Below are 27,618 nucleotides of genomic sequence, written 5' to 3'. Positions count from 1 at the left end.
AAACACAGCAAAGTGTTTAGCCAGGTGCATTAAAACATTCCTATATGGAAGATTTCTGCAACTGCTTGGAAATAACGTTACTTAAGACCTTTTAGGTCAGGGTAAAGTTCTTGATGAAGGCTCTGAATTCAGTCAGGTTGGAGACTACTTGTTCAGAGTTCAAATGAGGAAGTCAAATGAATCTTCAAAGCGTGTTTTAAACTTGATTTGGAGAGAGAGAGAGACTTGATGTGTCACAGTTTAGTCCACTTCAGGCCACTAGTGTGCTAAGTTAGAACAAGAAGGTTCAAAATCCAAAGATTCATACACTACCTGATCCAATGACCTCCTCAATTTTGATGAAGGACACATCAATCTCCTTGGCAAACTCTCGAATAGCTTCGTTGGGATCTTCATAAGTAGAAGGATCAATGTAATACTTCACTCCCAGTCCTGCAGTGGAGGAGACAGTCCAAAACATCACCAGAATCAGCCCCTGAAGAAAATGGGTTCTACTGAGTCCTGAAAAGATAGGTCTTTGCCATTTGCTGCTCAAAAAGCACTTACCTCGTGCACTGATATACTGCTGCAGGCGGTCCGTGTATGGAGTCTCTCGTCTTTTACTGCAGGATGTAAAGGAAAGGAAAGTCAAAACATGCAGAAGTCTGCCCTAGATATTGCAGTAGGCTTTTCAGTGAAAGACTCAAAACCTTGAATTTAGGTATATATGATACTGTTAAGATCCTCTAAATCTCTTAGCAACATAACTTGTTTTCTATGTGGTAGTTTTTGTATTACTGTGTGCAACCCCTCTATAGACAAGAGAAATGAGATGTAATCAAGCAGTGTACTGAAAAAAGCAAACTGCAGTTTAACTTTACTGTCTTGGAAGTTTCTTGCTGTTCTTGTTAATTTACATTTTAATTTCATTCAATTACAACAAATTATTATTTTCAATAACAATCCAGTCCATCTCCTGTGAAAAACATTCAAAAATATTCTAAGAGCAATCTACTCAAATTACAAATGCTTGATGTATATAAATTTCACTCTTTATTTCTCATTCTTCTCCTTTATTACAGCATATACTTTGACTACTCTTTTCAGCATGGCACCCAAAAACAATCACAAATAACAAGATGGACTGACATCTGTTCCATTATGTGATCTCCACATGTACAGCTTAAAACAGTCTTTATTACTGTAATACTTATTGCAAATAAGAATCTAAATTCTAGTATATATAGGTGATTCTCATTATAGGTGCTTCCCAGATTTCAGTATCATTTTAAATGTGTTTTCTTCAAGCCTTTTTTATCAGGACCTAGTTGTTTTCCAAATGTTATCCAGTTCTTGGTTTGATCTTAATATTTTCCATTTTTCCAATAACTTCCTTTGTTCCCAGCCATGTTTATAGTTCTCTTTTCCCCCTGAAAATGTACAAAGTAGTTTACTACATTTTCTAAATCATATTAATTACACTAGACTGTAAATCAAACCGATGTTTCCTATAGAACCCCTGCTGTATATAGGAAGTCGTATCAACTCATCTGCTTTGCTGTTTCAACACAAGATCTACCTGATTCAATTAGCATCTGAAGTCAGAGCTTTGTGAAACATAATATTACTTTTCTTTACTATCATTTTATTATTCTAAAAGGAAATGTGGATTATTCATACTTATGGAGCTTATTTCTTAAAATTCTGCTAAAATTCCAAAACCACAGATATTTCCTTCTTCAAAATCTGTTCTTTCTCTTGGGGGAAAAAAAAAATGGCTTTAATTGGGATTCATACCTACAAACTAACTCTGCTATTGGATATGAAAGTCAGGTCAACATTCAGATTTTTTATAGGTAATCTGACATATTAATATTTTTCCATTTTAAAACCAAAACAAGAAATCAACTAGAATAGGTGTTTTACATTGTGTTTTAGTTGAACCAGATGTATCAAAAATTTGCAAAACCAACTCAAAATTACTGTATTTGTCTCCATGTATATTTGATGACCTTCTAAATATTTTCATGTGGATTTCCTACATCATCAAATTTATTTTCCTTGTCAAGGACAAATAAAAAAACAGCAATGTTATTTCTTCACTTTCTTTGAGCCACCATAACTACAAGATTCTTCATGCATAAATGTATCTACTTCTATGATTTTTTTTACATGTTTACATTTACAAAAAATAAAATAAAATAAAATAAAATAAAATAAAATAAAATAAAATAAAATAAAATAAAATAAAATAAAATAAAAAATAAATCTTTCCCCTACTCAGATTTGGTAATATTTGGTAACATTTGATAATATTAATTTACTGTGGGTTTGTTTGTGTGTTTGTTTTTTTAAGAAAAATATACACTTTATTGACTTGTACACATTATGTCACATTTCTATCTGTAACAAGAAATTGTACTTTAACAGTTCAAATCTGCTAAAGGAGACAACACTCTAAATATAACAATACTTGATAATTATTTTATTCCCAGAATAAAAATATTAGAAGTGAATACACTCTGATTAAAAAAAATAAAAATTAAAAAAAAATAGAGAACAGAAATAAAACTAAAACTAAGTGCCGCTTTCTGAAGATAAATGATTTATACAGTTCTTCAGTTCAACAAAGAAAGCTAAAAAGTTGATTTTGTGCAGTGGCAGAGTGGAGAAAAGATCCATGAACCCATTACTGATAGTCTTGGGAATTAAGTACAAACTTTTACATTGAAGGAGCAGGTGATGATTGTTTTTTTCTTCAGCCCTCCTCCTACACAGCTCTTCTAGCAACCCTTACTTTTCATCATCATAGTATCATAGTATCATAGGCTCGTGTGGGTTGGAAGGGACCTTAGAAATCATCGAGTCCAACCCCTGGAATTCGAGCCTCCTGTGTAGCGGCACTTCTACCACTTGTGCCACAGGGGATTTGAACCTAGGCCTCCGCTGCTGCAACGTGGCATTCCTACCACTGCGCCACCGGGGCACACTTTTCTTTCTTTTTAAGATTTCTGCCCTGCTCTTATACCATACCAGACTATGTCTACATTGACTTATCTGCCTTTCCAAAATTGAAAGTGGTATTTGCTTTCTTTAACCTATGTTTTATGAATCTGTGTTCCGTGGAATGACCTGGGATGTACAGCTTTTATCCTTCAGCAAACTGGCTACAAATAACTGTAGATCAGGCAGCTTCCCTGGGGATTGTGTTATGTAGCAGGGGTAAGAAAGTTTCACTGACTAGGCACATAAACAAGTCAAAGAATTTACCTCTTGAAGATGATGGCAAGAATGGCAATGGCAGCAATTACCAAGAAGGCTAGACCACCAAGTGCTGAGCCCACAATGAGTGGCAGTCGGTCCTGTGCCATCTCCGAGTGCTCTCCTAGAAAAGAAGAGACATACATGCAAATGTACAAAACAGGTACAATTAGAGTTTCTCATCTGCCCATCTAGATTTCAGCCATAATTCTATCCATATCAGCCTTTTGCCTCCCAGGCTAATCCTAATCATTTAATAAATGCTTGCCTCGATTATCTCTTTTAACCCTTCAACTGCTTCTGCTGTGCTTTCCCATTTTTGATAGCCAGTACTCCCTCCCAGTTCATTCTTCCTTTCCCTAATTCACCAGCATCTGACTAGCCATTTAAGTATAGGCTTGTTCTAAACCTGGGCTTTGATCCCATTTCCTCCTATTATTTTAGATTGTAGAGACATGTACCTTTGATCAAAACCAAACAGCATCACAATGGAGTACATCACTCTCTGAATGAGCGGATGGTAATACTGCTAGAGCATAAGGTTCTGTGTACATGTCCTTTGTCCCACTTGTCTTAAGACTTTAACAGAGCCTTCAGATGTAAGATGTCCTGTGACAGGTGGAGACCAAACCATGGCATATTGTGCTATGCTCTATTGACGCACTCTGCTCCTGCTGGAAGGTGTAAGAAATCAAGGAGCAGGACTGGGAAATGTGAAGGTAGTAAAGGCTAAGGGAGTGTAAACAACATGCTCTGACAACATGAATTTTCTCTGAGTGAAAACAATCTGCATATGCAAATTGTGATATACAAGGACACAAGTTAAGTAGCAGTGTCTTGTAGCATTCTCCAGAGAATTAGCTAATAAAAAGAGTGGCACACAAATAAAAGATGAGCATATGCAGATAAGAATACAAAATCATGGCACTTACCTCCCATTAAAGTCTGGAAATACATCTTTCCACTGTATGGGCCATAACCCACTGCTGTTCTAGCTCGTACTTGGAAGACATAGATCCTGCCTGGACTCAGGTTCAATACAGTGGCCATGTTAGTTTCACTAGTCAAAGTAAATGAATTATCCTCATCTTCTGCCTGTGAATGTCATTAACAAAACAAAACATAACAAACAAACAAACAAGTGAAAGTTTTGCCAATATGGCTGGCTCTTCATATCAAGGAATGATAGTTTTCATGTGGGTGTAATATCTTTTGAATCTGTTATTGAGCCTCCCAGCATCAACTTATATTCCAGATGTGACTCCCTCATGCACTACTAGCCAGTCTTCTCATGACTACTTTTCATTCTCTTATGCCTGGTTTCCTCACAAAGCTCTCAGTGACACATGTGAATCTCTTCCCACTCAGGATATTCTACAACTCACGTATTCTCATTGGAGAATCCTGAGTGAGAATATATCCAAGAGGCTAGCAGGCATATTGCTACAAACAGCAGGCCCCTTTACTGCAAGAAGAAACAGCAGCCCTACAGATTTCTGCACGTATATTTATATAAGAGATCAAATATAGGGAATGGGAACTTAGTCTGAACAGCCCTATGAATCTCTTCCCCTCAAGATTAGGAGTTGTGAAAAAAAGTGAATGGAGAATGACTTTTGTATTTGTCACCCTGTCATTTCAGCACATATACATGTAACTGGGACCTGCCAGCTAGTAAATGAAAGAGAGCATTCTTCCTGCCAAAATTTCTTAGAGGTGTCCATTGTGGCATAAAGGGACACACAGGACAGTTGCAGTGAGTCCGTTTCCAATATAGACATCTGGAAACCAGAGCTTCTTCCATTGTTACCTGTATCAGTTGATGCTAAATTTATTCAGTTATTTCAGCCACAGCTTTTTACCTTAGCTACAAGCATCTTTTCCCTTCTTAACATAATCTCTAGATGGTTCCAAGCTGGGAAATGCAGATGGTCACATGTTAGATGAAGCATATATTATGAACTTTGGTGCTTACTATAGTTGGATCTTCCTTCATAATTGGATCATTTTTCTCAGCCTCATCCAACCTGATCAAAGGGTGAATCTTCCAGACAGAAGACTTGCCCATTCTCTTCTGCATAATAGCTATACAGCAATGTGCACTGCATCACTCTCTTCTCACCTTGTCAAAGTACCGTAGCTGGTAATCCAGGATAACCCCATTGGGCTGGTCTGGCTGAGGCCAAGATAGTGTGATGCTACTGGCAGCACGACTCACCTGATGCATCATAGGGATTGTGGAGGGCACTGGAATAAAAGAAAGAAGGAGTGACTGCAAAGCAAAATGGTTCACAAGAACCTATAGTTGAATATTTTGTTATGAAAAGGTTAGGTCGCTCTCTCACTTACTTTCCCTTTTTACTTTGTAAAATAACCAGAAGAAATCCAAGTCAATTTTACTCTACTGGGAGTAGAGATCACTGTCACTGAAAATCGGGACAGATAATGAAGAAACCCATATCTAACTGATCATGCACACAAGTTCTGAAAATATATACACTGCAGCAAACTTTATAATTTCACATGCAAAATGAAAGTACACTGACAGAGTGTACGTCCTTGTCCTAGGGTCATGCTTGGACAGACAATATGAAGAGCAAAAGGATATGCATTCTGATCTTTAACAATTTGTGTCACAAAATATTGGTTTCAAAGCTCCTTTCACATATGCATGTGTCTAGCACTTTGTAGCTTCACTGAACACAAACATCATATGGTGAGATATAATCTTCAAGAAAGTCAGAAAGAGACTGTTTTTTATATTAGTTATAATATTTATAAAATAGCAAACGTATGTTCCCTCCCAAGAAAAGTTCTTGTATAGGTATCACATGTAACACCTAATGAAAGATGTAAAGTAGTCTAACTGCTAGTTAAATACAGCTCTTAGATTCTATTTTTTGTTAGATGTTGGCTGCAATTCTTCCACATGTAAGGACAATATTTTTCCTGCTAGCACACAATAGTGGACTGAATTTAGAGTACCATGAAAATGCTACATTCCCTGAGTTACTAGTTTTTGACAGGTTTCTGCTCTTTTCTTATAATTCAGATGTCCTTGACAGTAGTATCTGGTCAGACCAGAAAAATGAGTCTGCAAGCCTAAAATTTGATCTAAATAAGTGGACTGGGTAAAGAAGGAATGTTAAGGAAAGGGGGACACCTCTTCTTTGGTTCTACTTCTCCAGAGTTACTCAAGAGGAACAGATTGATTCAAAACACCATTGTGGAAAATAAAAAAACACCTATATTCTCTAGATTTAGAAAGTGGACAAAAAAAAAAAAAAAAAAAAAAAAGAACAACAAAACACAAACTCATCTTGGTTCATTATACCTTGCTACCAACTAATCTTCATGAATATAATGAGGAGTCACATGACCCAAGTTTTCTTTAGAAGATGTACTAGGGTCCCACATTATTTCCTCTTCTATCACCCTAAGATGCCATACAGCTGGGCTTGCAATCGCGGAGAACAAGCCCTTGGGAGAACTGAAGCTTTTGATGAGAAGCAAATGGGAGTTCTGCAAAACTCAAAGAACACTAGGTCATCATCATCACTTGTTTTTTAGCTTCGTGCATATGCAATTCACCAATAAAAAGCTTATGAAACATTCATTTTTTTATCAAGTTACACTGAAGATACAGTGATAAAAGGTTTTAAGAGGAGACAAAATCACCCAGGCCTCATGAGGTCTGTGGGCCATGGGTTGGACATGCCTGTCCAAACTCATCAATTCCGTGGTAGAGTGCTGTCAACTGAATCACTCAGCTCTACTGTTTATACTTCCATGGATCACCACAGGAGTTTAGACCACTGATTCAAAGATGAACATGTCCAGAAGATTCAAATTAAATCCCCTTAAGACCTGTGATTCTTTTGTAGTTATTACATCTTTTCTTTGCCATTCCTGTCACTTCAGAGGCTTCTAAAAGTTTCTTTAGGCAACTACTCTTTAATTTTGTTTTGGCCACTAGTGACAAGAGAATAACATTTCAAGATCATTTATCAAAACAACGATAAAAAGATAAGAGCAAAGTACCAGTATACACAAGATGTGTAAATAATGGAATGCAGCTCAAATAAAATAGCAATGGTGACTCTGCTTCTGGATGTTTTGTCAAAATTCAGTTTAACGCTTCCCCAATAACAGTAAAAACTGTGATTTGCATTTTCATTATATGTAGGTGATTAGTAACTATAATTGTGTTCATTCTTTCTGTTATAGGCTGTTATACCATTATACAGTGCCTATCCATATTCTTTATCTATATCTTCATCTTTAATGTCTTTCTCTATTTTCTACCTTCTTACTTTGTTAAGCAATAAGGCAAAATGTAAATAGATTTCACAAAACACTCAACACTACTTATTAAAGTGCATTGATGTAGGAACTGAAATGAGGGGATTGGAAGTTGATATAACGGAACAATAGAGGGTAGAAAAACAGTAACTTTGAAATTAAAATTGAAGAGGTGAAAAATGCTACGTATGCATATGAATGTAAATCAATGAAGTATAAAAAGATAAGGGATCCAACTCTTCTCTTACAAGGACAGGCTGAGAGCTGTGGCTGTACAGCCTAAAGAATAGATGGCTCTGAGGTGACTCGACAGCAGCCTTTCAATAACTAAAGGGGAGCTACAAGAAAGAAGGGAACAGACACTTTAGCAGGCTCTGTGGTGATAGAACAAAGGGAAATGATTTCAAACTCGAAGAGGATAGATTTAGGTTGGATATAAGGAAAACATCTTTTACACTGAGTGTGGAGCACTGGAACACGTTGCCTAGAGATGTGTCTCCATCCCTGGAGACATTCAAGGCGAGGCTGGATCAAGCCCTGGGCAACTCTATTTAGCTGTACATGTTCCTGTTCACTGCTGGGGAGTTGAACTAGACGATCTCTAAAGGTCCCTTCCAACTCTAATGATTCTATGATAAAATGGAGAACAGGAAATAGACAAAGCTAAGAGAATGAAGAAAAATAAGAAATACTTTCTAAGAGCTGCTGTGACAAGCTGATGCTCACAAAATTCTTATCAAACCCTAGCAGCAGACAAAGCAAGATGCTTTGACTGACCCAAAGAGATACTTGTCCCATTGCTATATACTTTAGGGTGGTTTACCCTTAACATCTACTCACCATGTACAAGAACATCAACTGAAGTAAGTTGTTGGTTTTTTGTTTGTTTGGTGTTTTTTTTTTGCAAAATGGGAATAAATAAAAGCCATTCAATAGAAGTCAGGAAAGAGAAAGACAGAGTTCAAATCAAGGAATTGACAGAGCAAGATAAAAAAAAAGGGCAAAACAAAAAGCTTTGCTCCATTGAAGCAAATCAAATGAGAGACAGACACAGAAATTTTGTGACTCAGATGCAGGAGGCTTCTTACCTGACTGGCTGGTGCTAACGTTGATGGTAGCGTACTGGGGTGCTTCTGAACTCAACTCAGTCACCAAATTGACAGCCTGGATTTCAAAAGTGTACTGCACACGGGCCAATAGGTTGGAGACTTGAACACGACTTTCTGTCAGGCCCACTTGGCGTGGTTCAAATTGTACATTGTCCCCACAGCGCACACATGTCCCTGCTGACCTCGCTGGGCATTCTTTGCAGATGACATTGAAGAAAACATCCTTGCGGCCACCCAAGTCCTTGGGGAGGCGCCAGGTCAGGAGCACAGTGGAGCCAACAATTTCATAGCTGAGGTCACGGGGAGCTGAAGGGATGCCTAGAAGACAGTATGAAAGACAAAACTCTTATGGGAAAAAACAGAAGATTAAAAATTAAGATGCTTTTTCTTCTCATTCTTACTCTTATCTAGATGTTTCTCTGGATAAGATTAAGAAAAATATGCTCTTTGCTATGTCAGACATACATTTATATACAAAGAAGAGTAGCTACATGATCATATTTTAGGGACACAAAATTGACTGAGACATCTAGATCTCTCCTTTGGCACCTAATACCTCTGAATTCTCTCAGATTTTAGTTTGCCTGTTCCATATATTGCAACATCTGAAGAGCACTTGCCCTACAATTACTCCTTCTACAGCAGGATTCTTGAATGGTATTCTGACAGAATTAAAAACAGCCCAATCTGTGCCTCCACCATGTCTTAGTTTCAGCTGGGACTAAATTGTTTTTTTCAGTGTCTTGTATGATGCCATGCTTTGGTTCTAGGAGAAAAAAAAAATGTTGAAAATACACCAATGTTTATAGTTGCCTAGTAAGCAGCATTGTACAAAGCCAAGGCCATCCACAGAGAAGGGCCAATAGAGCTGGGAGGGAACAGAATTAGGACACCTTCTGACCACCTTCAATACATTGACAGCACTGGGACATACAAACACCGGGACACACATTTAGCAAAAACTACCTGGTAAAGCAACATTCAGGGATCTGCCAGTCGAGCTAGTCCTGCCCAGTCAAACCTCCTACATACTGCAGAAGGGGATAAAATGCCAGTTCTGCGCATATCTACGCATCTTCCATGTGGGGCAAGACAGCATGCGTTATTCCTGCCTTGGGCAAAGGCAAGCCTATTCATGGGATTGCTTTTGTTCAAGGACCTGAGTACACGCTGCGGATTATGTGGAAGGATGGGGAAGTGTATTGTGTACCTCAAGGTGATTTGATGCTGGATGAGAACAGCCAATAATTTAAATTGCGTGATGTTAAATTACTACATAATACTGCATATCAATTTATTACGGTCATTGTAAGGATTGTTAACAGTAGTACAATAAGAATTTCACAGAATGGCCCCAGTTGGAAGGGACCTCAAGGATCATGAATCTCTAGTCCCGCTGCCACAGGCAGAGCCACCAACCTCCCCAGTTTCCCAAGTTAAAGAACAAGAAAACTTCATTGGAACCAGAATTAGTTTCTGCATGCAGTAACCCAACACTGTGAATCATCCTTCCTGCACTGGAGGTCTGTTAAAACAGATGAAGCCCAAAGTTATGAACTAAAATGAACACCATGGACAACCTACATTAATGGTCCATAGACTATGGGATTTGTTAGGATGTGTAGAAGTTGTGACCCCTGAGCACGAGTATAATGGTACGGAATAAGGGGTGGCTATCATCTTATTTTCATCTGGAATGGAATTGTTATCTTCAACATCTGGTATGCTTTATTTTGTTTCTAGGAGAAAAACAATGTAGATAACATGCTGCTGTTTATAGCTGCCTCCTAAGAAGTGTTGTACAGAGCAAACTTGCTAAGGGTGCACTCAATTCCACCATCTCAGTCACTGATAAAGATGTTAAATAGTGTCAATCCCATGACAGACCCCTGGGGGACACCACTTATCACCAGCCTCCATCTGGACACAGTTGCTGATAACATCTCTCTGGCTATGAGCATCTGACTGATGCTTTACACAATAAATAGTCCAGCTTTCAAACCCATGTATCTCCAAATCAGAGATACAGACGTGGCCTTGGATGATGTCAAAGACCTTGAGAAAGTCCAGGTAGACAACATCAGTTGCCCTTCCTTTGTCAATAACTGTGAGAAGTTATAACTGATAGACAGGTCAGTGAGAAAATTTATCATTTCCACAAATGTAATTTGAATTCCATACAGTAAAGATGGTCATTTTCAGTAACAAAAGGAAGAAAATATTGGTCAGTTCTTTCAATGTACTATGTTTATCCTGTGTATGAAATGAGTGTAGTATGGAATGACAAATTAGCATATTATTCTCTCATCATCTTAGGCATACTTGCAATGGACTTATTTAGTGTTGCATGAATCATTTAAAATCTGGCATATCTTTATTCTGAATGTCTGACATTGCAGCATCTAAACAAACAGTTTCTCCAATGTACCAACTTTGTAAATAGCATGTAGAAACACTTCTACCTTCTTATCTACAGTCACCAAGACAAGGAAGCCCAGGGACGTTTTGGTCTGTTTCAATGGTTATGAGAAGAGTGAAGTTGGAACTTCCATATATCGTTCAGACAAACTGTCTCTCGTTAACTGCCCTTCTTCCTGCTTTCATATACCCCTTTCAAATACTTACCAGTGCAGGGAGCATCAGAATTGTCAGAAGCAGATCGGTAGTAGTGATTCTGGCACACACATTCAGTGGAACCTGGCAGTGGAGCGTGGCTGTGAGCAGGGCAGGGAAGGCAAGGGTCATCTCCCACAGATGCTTTAAAGGAACCAATGGGACAGGCTAAGGGGAAAAAAAATAAGATGGAAAACTCATTAAGTCAGATTGCAGAAACAATACAATCTTAATTACATTCAACTTGTGCTGCTGGTGTTGGGAAAACTCGTTACTTAGATTAACTATGGCAGGTTTCATTGTTTTATGGCAGTACAGAAAATATCAGCTCTGAACTTGAGCACTGTTTCAGTTGCAATTTTAACACAGTTTATTTTATTCAGTAAAACAGATGCGTAAATTGATTCATCAGCAGATGAAAGAGAATCAGCCCTGGAACAGCTCTGGCCACCAGAAATAACTGTTTTCTCTTTACTCACCAGAAGAGCATTAGCACTGGAGAAGCCAAACAGTTTCATTTAAAGTAATGTAAGCTACCACGGCTGATTTTGCATCAAATTGAAGAAGAACTCAGAAAGGCAATTTTAACCTTTTTTCCTGTAGTTATGGAAACTTCCCAGGCATGGATAGAAGCCTCTTAAGTTAGTCAGGTTGAATTTGCAAATTTATAGGAACATGCCTATGGAAAAAGCTGAAACAAGGATGAAATCTACTGCACAGGAAAGAAAATGAAAGATATAATACATTATTATAAACATGGCTGTATAACGCACTCTAGGGTCAGCAAAGATGCTGTGCTGAATTACCTAGCATAAAATACTTGGATCTTTTGCTGAAATATTGGGACAGAGCGTTTATAATTTTAATGCAAGTTTTATGCATGCTTTTAAAGCTGCTTTTCTATATAAATAGACACAGGATTTTTAGATGTTACCAACTAATTAGCTGTTCTGAAAGTTCATTCATGGGCTGACATTCACTTAGTTATTTTCACAATAAAGAACATTTCTAGAGAAGGAGAATCTTTCATATAGACCCCAAATGAGTGTTTGATTTCAGAAGACAGATGGAAATGCTGCTTTCTATATTCAAAAGAAAAACTGTTCAAGTGATTAACATAAGCAGAAAAATCCAAAAGACTGAGAATAGCAAAAGTGTTATATATCAAAGAGAACAGTGTAAGAGAAGAACATTGTATGCAACTGTTAATTTGAAGTTAGGACACATTAGGAGTGTTCTGAAATGGAACACCACATCAGAAACTGAAGAATTATCCCAACTGCTAATTACTTACTACACTAAAAGAAAGCAGGCTTCTACCTCCAGTAACAGTACAATGGAAATTATTTCTAACTCAATTAGGTGCTAAGTGGCCATTTATGCATTTTTCTTAACAAATGACTTCACAAAGATAGAGTATCTCACTTATTGATCCTCCTTTTCATATGCATTCAATTCCTACTGTTTTGAGTTTTCTAAGTACACTGGGGATTTCTGATGTATACACTGGGTCTGTATGTAGCCACATTCCAGACATAGCAGTCAACGATATCTATGAAGTCCTATGAGCTTTAGGTCTCTAGTATTATTTCATCTTCTCTGTCTACAGTCTTCTGACTACAGCATAACCTCCACGTGTATTGTGATAGAGCAATAAGTCCCAGAAGAGTCAGACCATAATGGGGACTCATTTTTGCCACCCCTAGTTATTTTTACTTCCTATGTCAAGAAAATATATACATATATATATTCAGCAATCTGAAATCACTTAATGTACTAGAAGCTAAGCTGATTAATAGAGATTAAATAAGATTCACATCTCCCTCATTTTCCTAATTAAAAGTTGGGGGAAGAAAGAGTAGAAAACAGACGATGACTTAAAATTTCTAGTTAACCACATCTTTCATTTGCAGTTTTGTCCAATATAGCTGCACTGACTATAGTAGAGACTAACTGACATTCATGTAGCTGAAGAATATCCTGCATGGTCAGGGACCACAGCTGTCACACACTTTCCACTTCCATGTGAACTCAGCTTCTGTATTCAGTCAGACAGCTGACCACATTTGTGAGCATCTATATCCCTTCCCAAAATTGACTAAGATATGATGGCTTACTGCTCACGGATGGCACCAATAATCATTCCTATGACATGGAGCTTTTCCTAGCATTGCCTCAGTCCAGTCACTCTATAAGTAAGGCATCAATGATTAACTCTTAAATTTTTTAATGCAGATCAAGGCATCACATTCACTTTCTGTGATCTTACAGTCTCTGCAGATGTCTACTGTGTTCACTGGAAACAGTCAACAATGAATAGCCAAGCTGAAAGGAGCCCACCATCACCAGGACTAACACGTATTTCCTTAGTAAACCATCTTAGGACCAACCTAGAAAAAGTCTGAACAAGAACAGATTCTCCTGAAACACTTCCACTATTCGCCCATAGAACAACCTCATAAAAACCATCAGCAGAAATTAAGCCACAGGCCTCGTCACTGTATAATCCCCCAGGCACCAGTATCAAGAAAACACAGATCTAGGCCTCGTTGATTGAGGAAATCTAACACAAGGACAGAAAGTAGCAGAGCTAGCACCTCAAGGGATGCAGCAAGCTGCCACTTCCCATTAATCAAGGCTATGATGGGAGAAAGCTAGTATGGCATGCACAGGTGCTTTTTCTCCCTGCATGCCTCCGTCATTTTCACATCCTGGCTCAGGGCCAGAATGCCACAACAGTTTAGTTGGGCACGGCTCATCTCAGAGACACTGACCTAATTTTCCTTAGCTCCTCCCTAGAATACTCTGCTGTGTTGTCTGCATTTATCTGACTGCTCTGAGGAAAAGTCCCCGAGAGTCTATGGAAGCAGTTTCTGATAGAGGACTAACATATCATAAACAGCAAAGTCCTGGGGAAAATTCCTTTCCTGCACTTTCTTAGGAGAAATTCATGTTTCCATTTTAAAATGTGGCAATTGTGTGACTGATCAGTTCTGAAAAAAGACATGTCTAGGATATATTTGCTCTGACTGCAAGTGTAGGAAGAGAGACAGCCCAGGTACCAGATTAACAAAACTTTTTGATTCATAAAGAGATCAATATATAGAAATAGGTAACAACAATAAAGGGTGGTACAGCTAAGAAGCTGTTTCTAGCCCAGAAAAGATGTACAGGAAAAACTGCACAATTATTACACATGCATACACACATAGTTAATGCAGCCAATCTCTTGAGCAACACAGTAAGCGAAAGTTAAAGAAACATTATTGTATGGAATTTAATCAGAACATCCTCTCCACGTCACCAAAATGTTTTTGGCTGCTGTCATATTATGAAGGAGAGATACTAGTATGAGACAGAAGAAAAACAGATGTAGAGCTTGATTGACAGAACTGCTTTGGAGTTAATTTGTATTCTGGACTTTGTATTAACCAGAATACTTGTACTCTCAATGTCCCAGTCAAACTCTTACTTCAATAAATTACAGTCCAACTTAAAAATTGTGTCTGCAGCTGAAGCTAAGCTCCACATCAGATTTAATTTTTTAGAGTACTAACTGTGGTATAGCAACATTTTATGTTGCTGAGATGCTGAGTAGATACATATCAAAACCAAGTAAGAATGAAAATGACATTATACATAATATTATATAAGAAAGATAAGCCATAGTTTGGTCTAATGGATTGTCTTGAGGTTGAAATGGGAGTCAATATATTAATGTGGGTATTTAGGCTTTAGCCAAATACCATTACTTAGAGATGGCCAATTTATTCTACTTTCTCTTACAAACATTTCACACAACGTACCATCAGCCTCAGGGCAGAGAGCACACTAGAGGCCTAAGAACAATACAGTTATCACTGTTCCTTACCAAGTCAGGCTCATAGATCTCTGATCCATGTTCCTTGTTGCATGACCAGGATGCTGCAAGTTCCCCTTTCTTTTTTTACTATTGGTTTCAACAGCACCAACAAAAGGGCCCAAGATAGTAAGGATGGTAGGTTATATTGGATCTGACCTCAGCTCTGCTCCATGTGACATCTCTCCTGTAATACTGTTGCATATTCATAAAGAAATGGAACCACTTTAGAGCCACCTAGTTACAACTTCTCATTCTGGAAATATAGCCCAATAAGCTCTCTCTGGTGGCAGCTTAAACTAAGACCTGAAAGGAGTTTCTAACTGTATTCCTGGCTCCAGGATATGGTCCCTAATACTGTAGTCTGAGGAACTGGAATCATAAGGTGAAGAAGCTGCTATTCTCTGGGAGAAATGATTTAATCTTCTAGCTCTGTGAACTTATGACAAATGCCAAATGTTATCATAGGGAAAGAATAAAAAAGTGTCTACATAAGGGGTGGTAAAATGGCATCTCACCTTTACAAGCTTGTTCACTGCCAACAGATTGGTAACCAGCCTTGCAAGAGCATCGTCCAGTGGCCACCATCCACTCTCCTTCTCCATTGCAGTGCAACCGAACACCTGAAGACCCAGTTGTGCTTGCCTCTTCAGCATTCGCTACACACGTCCCTGGTGACTCCACCAGTGAGGTCCTCTCTCCTCCAGCAAAAGTTTCAGGGAAGGAGGCAAATCCTCTCACCACAGCTGGACACTTGTAGAAAAAGACTTGGACTGCCACCAGGGACATGCAGGCTCCTGAGTCCTGGAAGGCCAGGTAGAAGCCATGTTTTGTGAGTGGCCCAAAGCTACGTACTTTAACATTCATCCTTACTACCTTCCCATTTCTGTCCACTTGGGAAAAGCTTTCATCAGCTGCAATAGTATCCACCTTGGTCCAGGGGCCTTCATGCCACTCTGGCAATTCCTGAGAGGCTATGTCAACATCTGACTGGTGGTAGTAAAGTGTGAAAGTCTCTTTGCAAGTAGAGGCCACAGTACGCATGCTGGCACAGTCTCTCACAGAGAAATGGATGCGGACATGGACTCGGTGGGCTCCACGTCGCTCAATGAAGTGAGTACGCAACCAGTTATTCTGACCCGGTTCATCCATGTTACAAACTTGAAAGGTTCGGATCTGGCGCTCCTTATCATCCCGGACACTTACTTCTTCCCACTATAAAGAGAAAAAGAAGAGGTGATATACTAACTTTAAAAAGGAATTTGGTGTTCGACTGTGCCAGAAATACAGGACAGGCCTTCTCCCCTTTCTTTCTTCTTGCCCTGTTTATTGTAGGATTTGAATGTGCTACTGTCATCTGCAAAACAACACACTAGACAGGATTAAGTATGACCTGGTAAAGAAGAGCTGTTAAAGCATGTAGGAAAGAACTGTCGTGAAACATAACTCATACAAAATTGTAATGTGGCATTGAGAAACTTAAAGTCAGGGAGTCACATCTTTCCCAATTACCTCCCTATCTCTACATACATGCATAATACAAATAAGACAGAAACAAGAGATCACTATGGAGAAAACACTGATGCATCAGTCTCTCCTATCCAACTCCATCAGTTGGTCTGAGCAGAAGGTTGGACAGAGATCTTAGAAGTATTTTAGAAGCAGAGAGAAAGGTAGTAGTACCACACCAAGTATCTTCTTTTAATAATCTGGTTTGAACAAAATATGTTCAAGTTCTTAAGTACAAAAGCCATAAAACAAGTCTTGTTTATTCCAGTCTCCCTTTCTTCATCAGCTGCATACACACCTTCCCAGTAGAGATAACGTCATGAAAAGGGCAAAGGAAATGCTTACCCCATCAGGAGGGTGAGAGGTCCAGCCAATCTCTGAGGTTTCTCCAGTTGTGTCCAGAAGTATTTCTGTTTATATTAAGAAAAAAAGAAATAAAAAAGTATGCTGTGCTTTCAAAGTCAGCCTAGCATCTTATCTGTCCCTCACAAATTGTCTTTAACAATTAAAATCAAAGAAGCCATCTCTAGTAGAGAGCTTCAACACACCCAGAATATACATTCATATTTTGAGATTAAATACCATAGATTTCATCTATACTAGGAAATCAAGCATGCCTGCAGCAGAAGCATAGAGCATGTGATCATGCCTATGCCATGGTTAGTTTGGAAATATTCTGGCCACACAAAATCTCTACCAGACAAAGTATAAGCACAGTCACATTATTAAACAGTTATTGTAATGAGCAGTAAGGGTGAGAACACTGAACACCCCCCTTTTCAAAAGGAATTAGCAGAACAGAAAGATTAATTACATGAATGTATACCAAGCTTCCTACAGGACTAGGTTATGGATTTTAGTTGCATATGTAAATATGGACACTAAGCCAAAACATGTTTGTCTCCAGGTCTGGAACCAAATTTTTGTGGTGGGAGTTTAGGATGTTGACTGAATCTGTAATACATTCACTTTGTTCTGGAACAGGGCATTAGGCTGCAAGTCGAGCTTTACCAGAAACTCAGTATTAAAAAACTCTTCCATTATTTGCTCAACAGTAGAGTACATGCATAATTCCACAAGCCTAACTTATTCCCTGAACTAGTCTGCATTTCCACTGAATATGAATCTACCACTGGAGACAGGTACTAGATTTCACTGTTCTTGGAGATGGTATTTTCTATTCTGGTACAAAGCAATACAGAACAGATTGTAACAGTGCAAGCAATAAATATAGTATGCTCTAGAGATTGTATCAGGTCTGTAAATGTTCTGGAAAATACTGTTATGCAAGCATGTGTACTTTTCTGTGTACTTTTACAGTGGGACATGGAAGGGAAAAAAAAAAAAGATTAAGTCAAGTAGATATTGACATGTGTTGATATACATTGTACAAGTCAACTGTTTGTGGTTTTTTTCCCCCTAAATTCTGGGAAGCCACTCCCCTTTCCTTCTCTTACTTAAATTTCAAATTTTCTGTCTGTCTATTTTGTGTAAAAGAAAACAAACAAACAAAACCCAGAAAACATTGGAAAACAGAAACAACTACAACATCCAGTTTATTTACACATGCTATCTGTTGATTATCTCATAAGCCTTTTTTAAGGACACTATTACTCCATCTGTTATGCAGACTTCTATTTTCAGCTTATTGATTGCAAGTTTCACTATCTGCGATCCTTGGGATTTGGTCCACATTAGTCACAGAATGGTTGGGATTGGAAGAGACTTTAAAGTTCACAACAACAACTCAGGGCAACCTGTTCCAGAGCCTCACAAACCTCATACTGAATAATTGCATCCTTAAATTTAATCTAAATCTTCTTTAATTTAAAGCTATTACTCTTTGAATTATCACTACATTCCAGAATAATGTATTCTTTCTTGCCTTTCTTGTTGGCCCCTTTTAACTGTCAGCTCATGTTGAACTTACCAACCAATACCGCAAGTTCTTTTAATCAGAGTTGCTTTCAATCTGTTCTCCATCCATCCTGCATTTGAGCTTGGGACTACCCAGCCCAGGTGCACCACCTTGCACTTGGCCTTGTTGAACTTAATAAGGTTCACGTGGGCCCACAGCTCAAGACTGTCAAGGTTCCTCTGGATGGTATCCCCCTTCCAGCATGTCAACTGCAACACACAGCCTGGTGTCATGAGTAAATTTGCTGAGGGTGCACTCAGTCCCACTGACCATGTCACAAGTGAAGATGTTAAATAGCACTAATCCCAATATTGATACCTGAGGAACACCACTTGTCACAGGTCCGCACTGGACTATCAAGCTGCTGATAGCAACCCTTCCAGTGTGACCATCCAGACAATGCCTTATCCCTGAAGTGGACATCCCCTGTTTGTCCTGCACTTGCTGTATGATCTCCGTCAAGACAATCTGTTCCATAAACTTCCCTGACACTAAGGTCAGGCTAACAGGCTTGTGGTTCCCCAGGTCCAACTTACAACCCTTCTTGTAGATGGGAGTCACAATGGCAAGCCTCCAGTCTTCTGGGACCTCACCAGTCAACAAGGAGTGCCGATAGATGATGGAAAACAGCTTGTCTATCACTTCTGCCAGTTCCCTCAGCACTCTTGGGTGAATCTCATCCGGCCCCATGGACTTTTGGCAGTCCAGTTGGAGCAGTAAGTCTCTGACTATATCCTCCTGAATCGTCAGGGGTTTTGTCTGCTCCCCAGCTGAGACTACCAGGTCAGAGAGTGGAGTACCCTGAGTACCCTGAGGGGTAAACATGAACAAGGGGAAAGATGGTGAATTTTCTGACAGTTCTGGAATTAAACTGTTTTCTGGTCTTGTCCAAAAACATTGTTAGGTTATGCTTAATCCAGTTATCTGTCAGAAGCAAGTCTGATCCAGCTCAGTGTGCTCAAGTTTAATCAACATAGTGGTTGAACGTTCCTCAGGTCCAACCAATAGTGAGGTTGAGTGTGAATTCTCAATAGGCACATACACACAAACATGTAGGCACTACACATATATATGTCTAGCCAAGAAGATCAGCACAGACAGAAACACTCACCAGTCATGACAGCACCACCAATGGCCTCATCCTATTCACCTTTCTGGTTGGTCAGGATGCAGGTCTATTAGTGGGAAATATATATGGTTTTGTGGGGAGATACTGGCAGTATGTGGACAGTTGAAATGGATGGTCTTGGAAGTCTTTTCCTAACCTCAATGATTCCATGACAAAAAGGTAATTTCACTTTTTTTCCTCCTTCGAGCAAACTAATATCCATTACAATCTTCCTTTGTATATAACAAAAGTAAATGGTATTTCACAGAATGGCTGAAGTTGAAAGGAACATCTGGAACTCATCTGGGCCAACTCTCTGCTCAAGCAGGTTGCAGAGATCTATGTTAGGACAACCTTCTATATTTCCAGGGAAGGGGACCACACAGCTTCTCTAAGTAGCATGCTATTTGACTCAGTTACTGCTAAAGAGATGCTTCCTGATGTTCGGACAGAACCTACCATGTTTCAATTTACCAGGAGGGGTGAGTTAACTCCTTTTGATATCTTTTCCGATAGCACCTATTTCTCAAATAAAGGGCTCTATCATTGCCCTCATTTGCCCTACACTAGGATATGGTTGGCTTTCTGGATTGTGAGGGCACATGGTGGCTCACGACTGGCTTGTTATCCACCAGTACCCTCAGGTCTTTTTGTGCAGGGCTGTACACAGTCATTTCATCCTCTAGTTTGTATTGGTATGGATGTTGCCTCAACCTCAGGGAAAGACCTTGCATTTGAATTTGTTGAATCTCCCAAGTTTTACATAGGCTCAAGCTTGTTGAGGTTCCTATGGATGGCAGCCTGTCCCTCTATTGTGTTGATTGCACCCTATTGCTTGGTGTTATCAACCGACTTGCTGAGAGTGCACCCAATCCCATTGTCAGTGTCATTAACGAAGATATTAAAGAATGTCAGTCTCAGCACTGACCTCTGGAGGGCACCACTCATCACCAATCTCCATGCAGTCATTGCACCATTGATCACCACTCTCTGGATTCAATCCTGAAGCCAGTCCTTTATCTATTGATAAATCCACTCATCAATTCCATATCTTTCCAAATTGGACAGGAGGATGTTGTAAGGTACTGTCACAGGCCTTACTGATATCCAAATAGATTACATCAATGGTTCTTCCATTGTCCATTGATGCAGTTACACCATCATAAAAGGCCATTAGGTTGATTAAGCAGGATTTGCCCTTGGTGAAGCCATGCTAGTTCTCTCATATCACCTCATAACTTCCAGGAAGATCTGCTTCATGATTTCTCCTAGTAGAGGTGGGAATCCCAGATTCATAGTACCTGGGATCATCCTTTTTACCCATCTTAAAAATGGATGTAATGTTGCCTTTTTTTCCAGTCACCAAGAATGTTGTTATTTCAGAGTATTTTAGATACTAAAATATTTTGGTTAAGGTTTCTTAAAGACCAACGTAAATATTCCTCATATGTCTCAAATTAAATCTCTAGTCTGAAGTTTCACGTTTCTACTACATATAATCATAAGCCAACAAAATGTCTGTGGCCCTTGTTTCTTTCTTATGGATAACTATAATAAAGCTTTTTTTACATGGCAATCATCATTTACTTTCCTTCCACTAGTGCATAATTATTCGACTTTTGACCGCAACAGAAATATATCCGTGATGCAAATTAGTCTTGGAGTGTGATCCCAGGACAACATAGTACTGTCACAACATAAGGATTCTGTCTTAACCTGACAGGTTGTACTTCAGCTTACGGACAGCTGCACTTCTTAACTGCCCTATTCTATCACATGTGATCTGTGAAATTGTATCACACAGTATTTTCTGAAGTCTTTCATGACAGAGATTACAGGAGAGATTCTGAAAATGTTCTTATAGGCATCACTGGGTTACTTCTAGACATTTCCCTTGCCTTCTGTACCTCAGTTCCCTCCACCAGTTACACAAGCATATAACACCACTTACTGTACTTCTTAAAATCATGTCAAAAAATCAGTCATGAACAGTGTCAAATATTTAAGCATTTGTTATATTGTTATGTTAATTATTCCCTCTCTGAATTTCCCCCTCATTCCCCTCTGCTTCTGTTAAGTGACAGAATAATTTAGCAAGATTTCCTCCTCGCTGTAAGGAAAAAAACAAACATTTTTTCTTTCCATTTTTCACTGGCTGTTTCTTAGATTTCCACTGCACTCCTTTCTGTCCCTCCAGTCTTTCCTTCCTTGTCTCCCTTTGATTCCTCTCATTTTTCAGAAGCTTTCATGTGTGAGAGAGATGAGCATTCACCACGGTGCAGTGCAGTTCAGTGAGCACAAGTAGCTTCAAGGATACTTCTTGAAACAAATAGGATTTTTTAAAAACTACCTCTGACTTTCTACATCTTGCTCCCATAACTGTCATCTTATCTCCTGTTCAGTCCTCCCTCCTATCATCTATTCTTCCTTCTCCTCTTTTCTTAGCTTTTTTCCTCCCTTTCCTGGCTTTTCTGTCTTCTCATCACCTTCTTCTTTTGTCATTTTTTCTGCTGGCTTAACACAGGCTACCTCTTCTTGTTAATGCAAAGCATTCTCTACATGTCTATTATATGACACAAATAGTTCAGACAGAAAGGGCAAGAATTCCTGATTTCAGCCAACGGTGGATGCTGCCTTGTTGTTGTGGTCTTGTAGTTTTAGCTTTTGTTGCTAGTATTCCACATTATAGCATCATGTGAAGGACTAGGAGTTGAAGAGTTCTTGTTCCATGGACCACTGTTTCTAGATGCTTTGTTCTCAGGGAGTGGGGTGGAGGGGGCTGCATTCTCCAGAGGAAGAGTGGTGGAGCTTCTGGCAGCTCAGAAGCCTTTCTCTCTTTGTTTGCTGCCAAGAAGCACATGGTGCCATGCTGCTTTTTGCCTGCAGCTTTAGAGTGAGGCCTTCAGTTTGGACACCACTCTCTCATTTTATTTGATTTGTTGACCTCAATTCCAATTGGGTTGTGTTATCTTGCATTCTGATATCATATTTAGTAAATTAACATTCATCCTCAGATTGTTACCACTGCTGGTTTTAGATCCATCAACTATCTCCCCACTCTTCCCCCTTTTCCCCTCTTGTGGAACATGGGTCTGTGCGTCCTCTGCTTCATTAGTCATGGTACCAGGCCAGGCCAGCCCGTAAACATTTTTTCTCTCTCTCTTTTCATCTTTTCTGAGCCTGTGGGCCTGCTGTACCCGTCATGGACAGAGATAGATCTAGAGATAATTCCGTGACATCTGTAGAACGGTATAGATCTTTAGGGACTACTTCACAAACATGCTGCAAGAACAGGAACACAAGAATAAAATACACAAAAGCATGAACAATCAGCTTATTCCTGGGCAAATAAGTTCATTATTTGAGACCATTACTTCTGAGGTAGCCAGTAGGAATACTCATTAATGAGACTTGTTTTTCATATGAGTGGTTGTCTTTCTCTCTAGATAGAATCTTGCCCTTTCCTCTAGAATCAATATGAATACTTTATATCTCAGGAGGTAGTGATAAACACATGTCTTTCTTGATTATCTTTACTAGAACAAACATCCTGAAAACACTTTTTTCTTCTAAAGAAAGTTCTCTTAATTATGTAAAATTGATTCTTACCTTCTAGTGAAGCAACTAGATGAAATAAGCAGACCATCCAGAGCCAGTCCATTCCTAATACTCTTCTTGCGCTGATGTCAGCATTAGAATCCATGAAGATGTTCTGTAGACTCCTACATATCCAATAAACACACACCACTCACTTGAATTGTTCAGGGGATGCTTGGAATGCTTTGGAACCAGCTTGTAAACCTCTGACACCAAGTCACAGCACAGAGACCTTCACACTGAAATACTGGTTAAGAAAAGACAGAAGATGGAAACAGAAGTCACAATCATAGAATCACAAGGTTGGAAAGGACCTACAAGATCATCCAGTCCAACCATCCTCCCACTACTGTAGCTACGGCAGAACACTAAACCATATCTCAGAGCTCCTCATCCAGACAATAATACAGACCTGACACACGCTTACTGTATCATTTACTACTGAGCTATGGGAAAGAGAGTAGCAAAGACCCAGTATGCACCATATTTGCATACCTCCCACCCATCACCCTTCATTCCCAGTTGTTTTGTATGCTTCCAGTAAACAAATTCTGAGCAAGAGTGGATTTTCTAGATCAGTGTTAACTTGCCCCATATTTTACAGTGTATTCTTATTTGAGTCTTAACCATTTGCATGTTTGGCAAAGTCCTTTAAAAGGTTTCCATTCCAATTCCTCTGCACTGTTTCCACCTCCTATAATAATTACACTTTGTCTTTGGCAGTAACCATGGTAGAAGAGTTTTCATCATTTATGACAATACAAATCTGCACTGTTGACATAATTCACCATAGAATTTCATAAGCAGGAATGCATCTGCGTAAACATCTTGCTACACAACAGTACTGAATATGGATGGCATTTTTTCCTATAAATGTGTCATTAGTCAGGAAGCAAGCACAGTGATTTTTAGGTCAAATAGCAAGCCTGCACTACTGCCAAGCAAAGAGCACAAGTCTAAATGTATTATATAAGTAAAGAACAGGTAAATAAATAGCCCATGACAACTCTGTTAATAAGAACCTGACATCAAGGCTGCTCTCAGAGTGTGGGAGAGCATGGAGCCTAATCCAAGACTGTGTTACATCAATCCAGTACAATAATTTTACTCAGGAAAGTGTTTCTGGCCCTATCTGCCCAATTCTTGATCCACCAGAGAAGTATCATGGTAGCATGTAGGTTGCATGCAAAGAACAGTATGTTTTCTTTCTTTAGATGCTTTTAGTGCAGAACGCTGGAAACACTTCAGTGAGACAGTGAAGTGTGGCTAGGAAGAGAAAATGATGCTGCCTACCTTCTTTCTTTAAGCATAATTACACTAACTGTTACAGAAATCTTTCTATACCTCAAATAGGAAGTGAATGAGTGTAGAGAAGCACATAATTTACAACTAAGGGTCTTAAAATTATGAATTTACTGTGATTTTCTACAAAATTAATCACCAGGGCACATATAGCAGCACAGATAAATATTTAGCTGCATAAGAAAAGAGAACTATGGACAGCTAAACTCCTCCTGGTAAGCCATGCAGCCCAAAATTATTGGGGGAACTGTCTGTGCATGCAGTCTTTCAACCTGTCCCATACTCACAACTGGCACATTTTTTTTTAGCTAACCACAGTATTTTCCTTTAGATTTATTTTCTCATTACCTGGCTATATGTCACAGCTTTACTTGTCACCCCCGCTTGGCTTCCTTACCTCAGTCTGTTTGCCTCTGGCCTGAGTTTCCTTTGACTCTTCCCATTCCTTCCCATTATATTTCTACCATGTTTATCAAAAGATTAATATCCATTTTGGTATGATTGCAATTAAGAAAAAACAGTAGTCAGACTTTTAAAATTAAAGATACAAATTAAAGATCCTTTCTTTGCTTGTTAGGTACTTGAATTAAATGTGAAGTAAGAACCATAAAATGTATGTTACAGCTCCTGCATAAGATCTCTTGACACCTCCCAGGATCTGACTTGACAGTTTTTATAGTGATTCATAAGTGTTTCATACCAACTATGAGTTTTCAAAGAAACACTGGTAATTATACTCAAGTTTCTAACACTAACACCTGGAAGCAAAATCTCAGATTTATTCTATTAAACCCACTATAGAATGTATATTACCACTCAGTTGTCTGATATAAGCTTTCCTAAAAATAACATGAATTGGAATGACACAAAGGTTATTTCAGTTGAATTTTCACACAGTAAGAGATTGCAGAAAAAAGAGAATACATCAAAAAATAAGGCTTCAGTTACGAAGGTCGACTGACAAACTGAACTTACAAACTTGGACTTACTATGCAGGCTTAATAGGCTAACTAATATTAACTTCTTTGCCCTGGGTGCTGTAAAGTTGGAGTTAATTATACATTTGATGTATTATACACAGGGGAGTCACATACAAGGGGGAAACACACAGACCAGGAAGTCTGTAACCTCTGAGTATTTCAGCCAGTGAGGAAGGGAGCAGGGATAATGCAGTCAGGAAGAAAGGATAAAAGAAGAGGCTGCCTTCTCTGACAGTTTGAGAGACCATATGGGAATATGCCCCTAGAAGACTCTCCCTGTATTCAAATAAAGAAAGCTAAAGACACTTCTCTGTCTCTTTTTGGGATAAAGATAATTGAGAAAGCCTATTTGAGCAAAAAAAAATTCCGAACAGAAATAAACATTTATCACAAGCAGTATTAAAGCCAAGGATGTCTGAATATGTCCCTAAAATCATGTTCTCATCTTTTCATTAATTCTGATCATGTCTCATTTGCATCTGAAATTAATGTTCTATTATATACCAAGCTCTGATTCCTAGTGGATGGAAAAATAAGTGTTGCCACAGTGTTAGTAACAGCAAGATGAACAATGCCATAAATCAGACTAATAACCTTGACATTTCTGCCCAGTCTCGGAGATCATCTGCAAGTCTGCATGGACAAACTAAGCACAGAGCTGCAAAAGGGCCTTAAGGCCACTACCATGATGCTGGAAAGGAAATCAAGGCCCTGAAGGGCTGGGTGATGGGAGCTAATAGTCTTATGAAAGTAAGACATGGATAATGAAAGCTTAGAAGACTAAGAAAAGGGATATTTTATCCTAATGCTCTTTTCAATTTTAAGTTGAGAATATTCCCAAGTATGCCACATAGGGCTATATGTAAACCTAAATCAATACACAAATATATAAATATTTAATATCTACAGTAAATGATTTTAAAATGTATTCACTGTTGCACCTCTGATTTCACTTTATGAGTGCTTTACAGCAAGGAGCATTTGGCATAGGCAGAAAACGCACACCATTCATTTTCACAGTAATCAAATATATGTTGCACATTAAGAGACAGCATCATCACAGATAGCTGTTATTTAAAAAAAATAAATAAATCACATTCTATGGAAAATTCCTGCATTTTGAAATTTTCTTTCGTTCCATGAGAGGAACTGACCTTTCAAAAATGACTACAGAAAGAACTAATATTAAAACATCCTCATCTGAGTACTGGTCTTTTTATAAACCTAGAAATCTCTCTCTTCTGGCTCCGACAATGCAGCTTTGGGCTTTCAGATAACATGCTTCATGATTTAAGGGTTAAAATGGAAAAAAATAGTTACAATAAATCTGTCTCCTGGCCTTGGGATGTGAAACAGACTGGATCTGAAACTATTGTCTGCAAGCATTTGCAGACACAGGCTACTCTTACTTATAAAATCGTTTAAATATTAGCATTATTTATCATCATGTTTTTATTCCTGTTAAGAGAAGCAAACAACGCTTCTTTGTAAAACACAGCAAGGCAAAAGTAACAGTGAAGCATGCTCACATTCCTCTTTTGTTGTTGTTGTTGCCCTCATCTTGCTGTCCAAACCTCCTTCTCCAGTTCCACTACATGCAACTGCAGGCTGGCTTTTGTCCAGTTATACCCCTATATCTCCTACTGCAAAGGTAAGTTCTCTAATTCTAGATCTATAAGCGTGGAACTAGGAAATAAATGTTATCTTCGGTCATATTAATTCACTTTCATTTTGTTGACCGCATTAACAGGCTATACAATTTATAGGCTTTACTTGCAGCACGTGGATTAAAGTATAGGATATGGAAGTACATGCACAAAACCAGGAAACAGAGAAAATGGCTTGTATATGACCACTGTTTGCCAAGATAGGAATTTGGTCTTTTCCACCAGTAGCATGAGTAGCTTCACATTCCTATCAGGCATCAAAGCACTGCATAGCAATCCTATATTATACAGGGCATTCTCCCCAGAACTGCGCACCAACACTGAATTCAGTCTATACTTTATTATTTTTGGATGAGAATGTAACATGCAACCAAAAAGCTATCTTGATAGCAATCCCTTTAGGCAAAATAAGAG

The 27,618-nt window shown here is 38.8% G+C and overlaps 1 protein-coding gene across 8 annotated transcripts in view; it reads right to left on the bottom strand.

Annotated features, from left to right (window-relative positions):
* LOC107319201 (ephrin type-B receptor 5) overlaps nt 1-27,618 on the bottom strand; it is a 45,645-nt gene that overhangs the window by 10,130 nt on the left and 7,897 nt on the right. For 4 of the 8 annotated variants that reach the window (XR_014936845.1, XM_015873886.3, XM_015873879.3 and 1 more), the window contains exons 2-11: nt 23,268-23,502; nt 16,978-17,042; nt 15,642-16,338; nt 11,277-11,432; nt 8,631-8,969; nt 5,363-5,487; nt 4,173-4,335; nt 3,250-3,364; nt 547-602; nt 313-432 (exon numbers count right to left, since the gene is read on the bottom strand). Coding sequence is in view for 6 of the 8 variants with exons in the window: in XM_015873886.3 (XP_015729372.2) it covers nt 313-432; nt 547-602; nt 3,250-3,364; nt 4,173-4,335; nt 5,363-5,487; nt 8,631-8,969; nt 11,277-11,432; nt 15,642-16,338; nt 16,978-17,042; nt 23,268-23,361 (1,930 nt within the window). In the remaining 2 variants the exon portion in view is untranslated. Of the gene's footprint in view, nt 1-312; nt 476-546; nt 603-1,009; nt 1,410-3,249; nt 3,365-4,172; nt 4,336-5,362; nt 5,488-8,630; nt 8,970-11,276; nt 11,433-15,641; nt 16,339-16,977; nt 17,043-19,661; nt 19,726-23,267; nt 23,503-27,618 lie in introns of those variants that run through there. The other 4 variants (XM_085523054.1, XM_085523048.1, XM_085523029.1 and 1 more) reach the window with 3 other exon arrangements.

This window comes from Coturnix japonica, chromosome 1 (assembly GCF_054131305.1).
Source record: "Coturnix japonica strain WE chromosome 1, WE-NBRP24, whole genome shotgun sequence".
NCBI lineage: Eukaryota > Metazoa > Chordata > Aves > Galliformes > Phasianidae > Coturnix > Coturnix japonica.
This window is presented reverse-complemented; position numbering and strand designations above follow the sequence as displayed.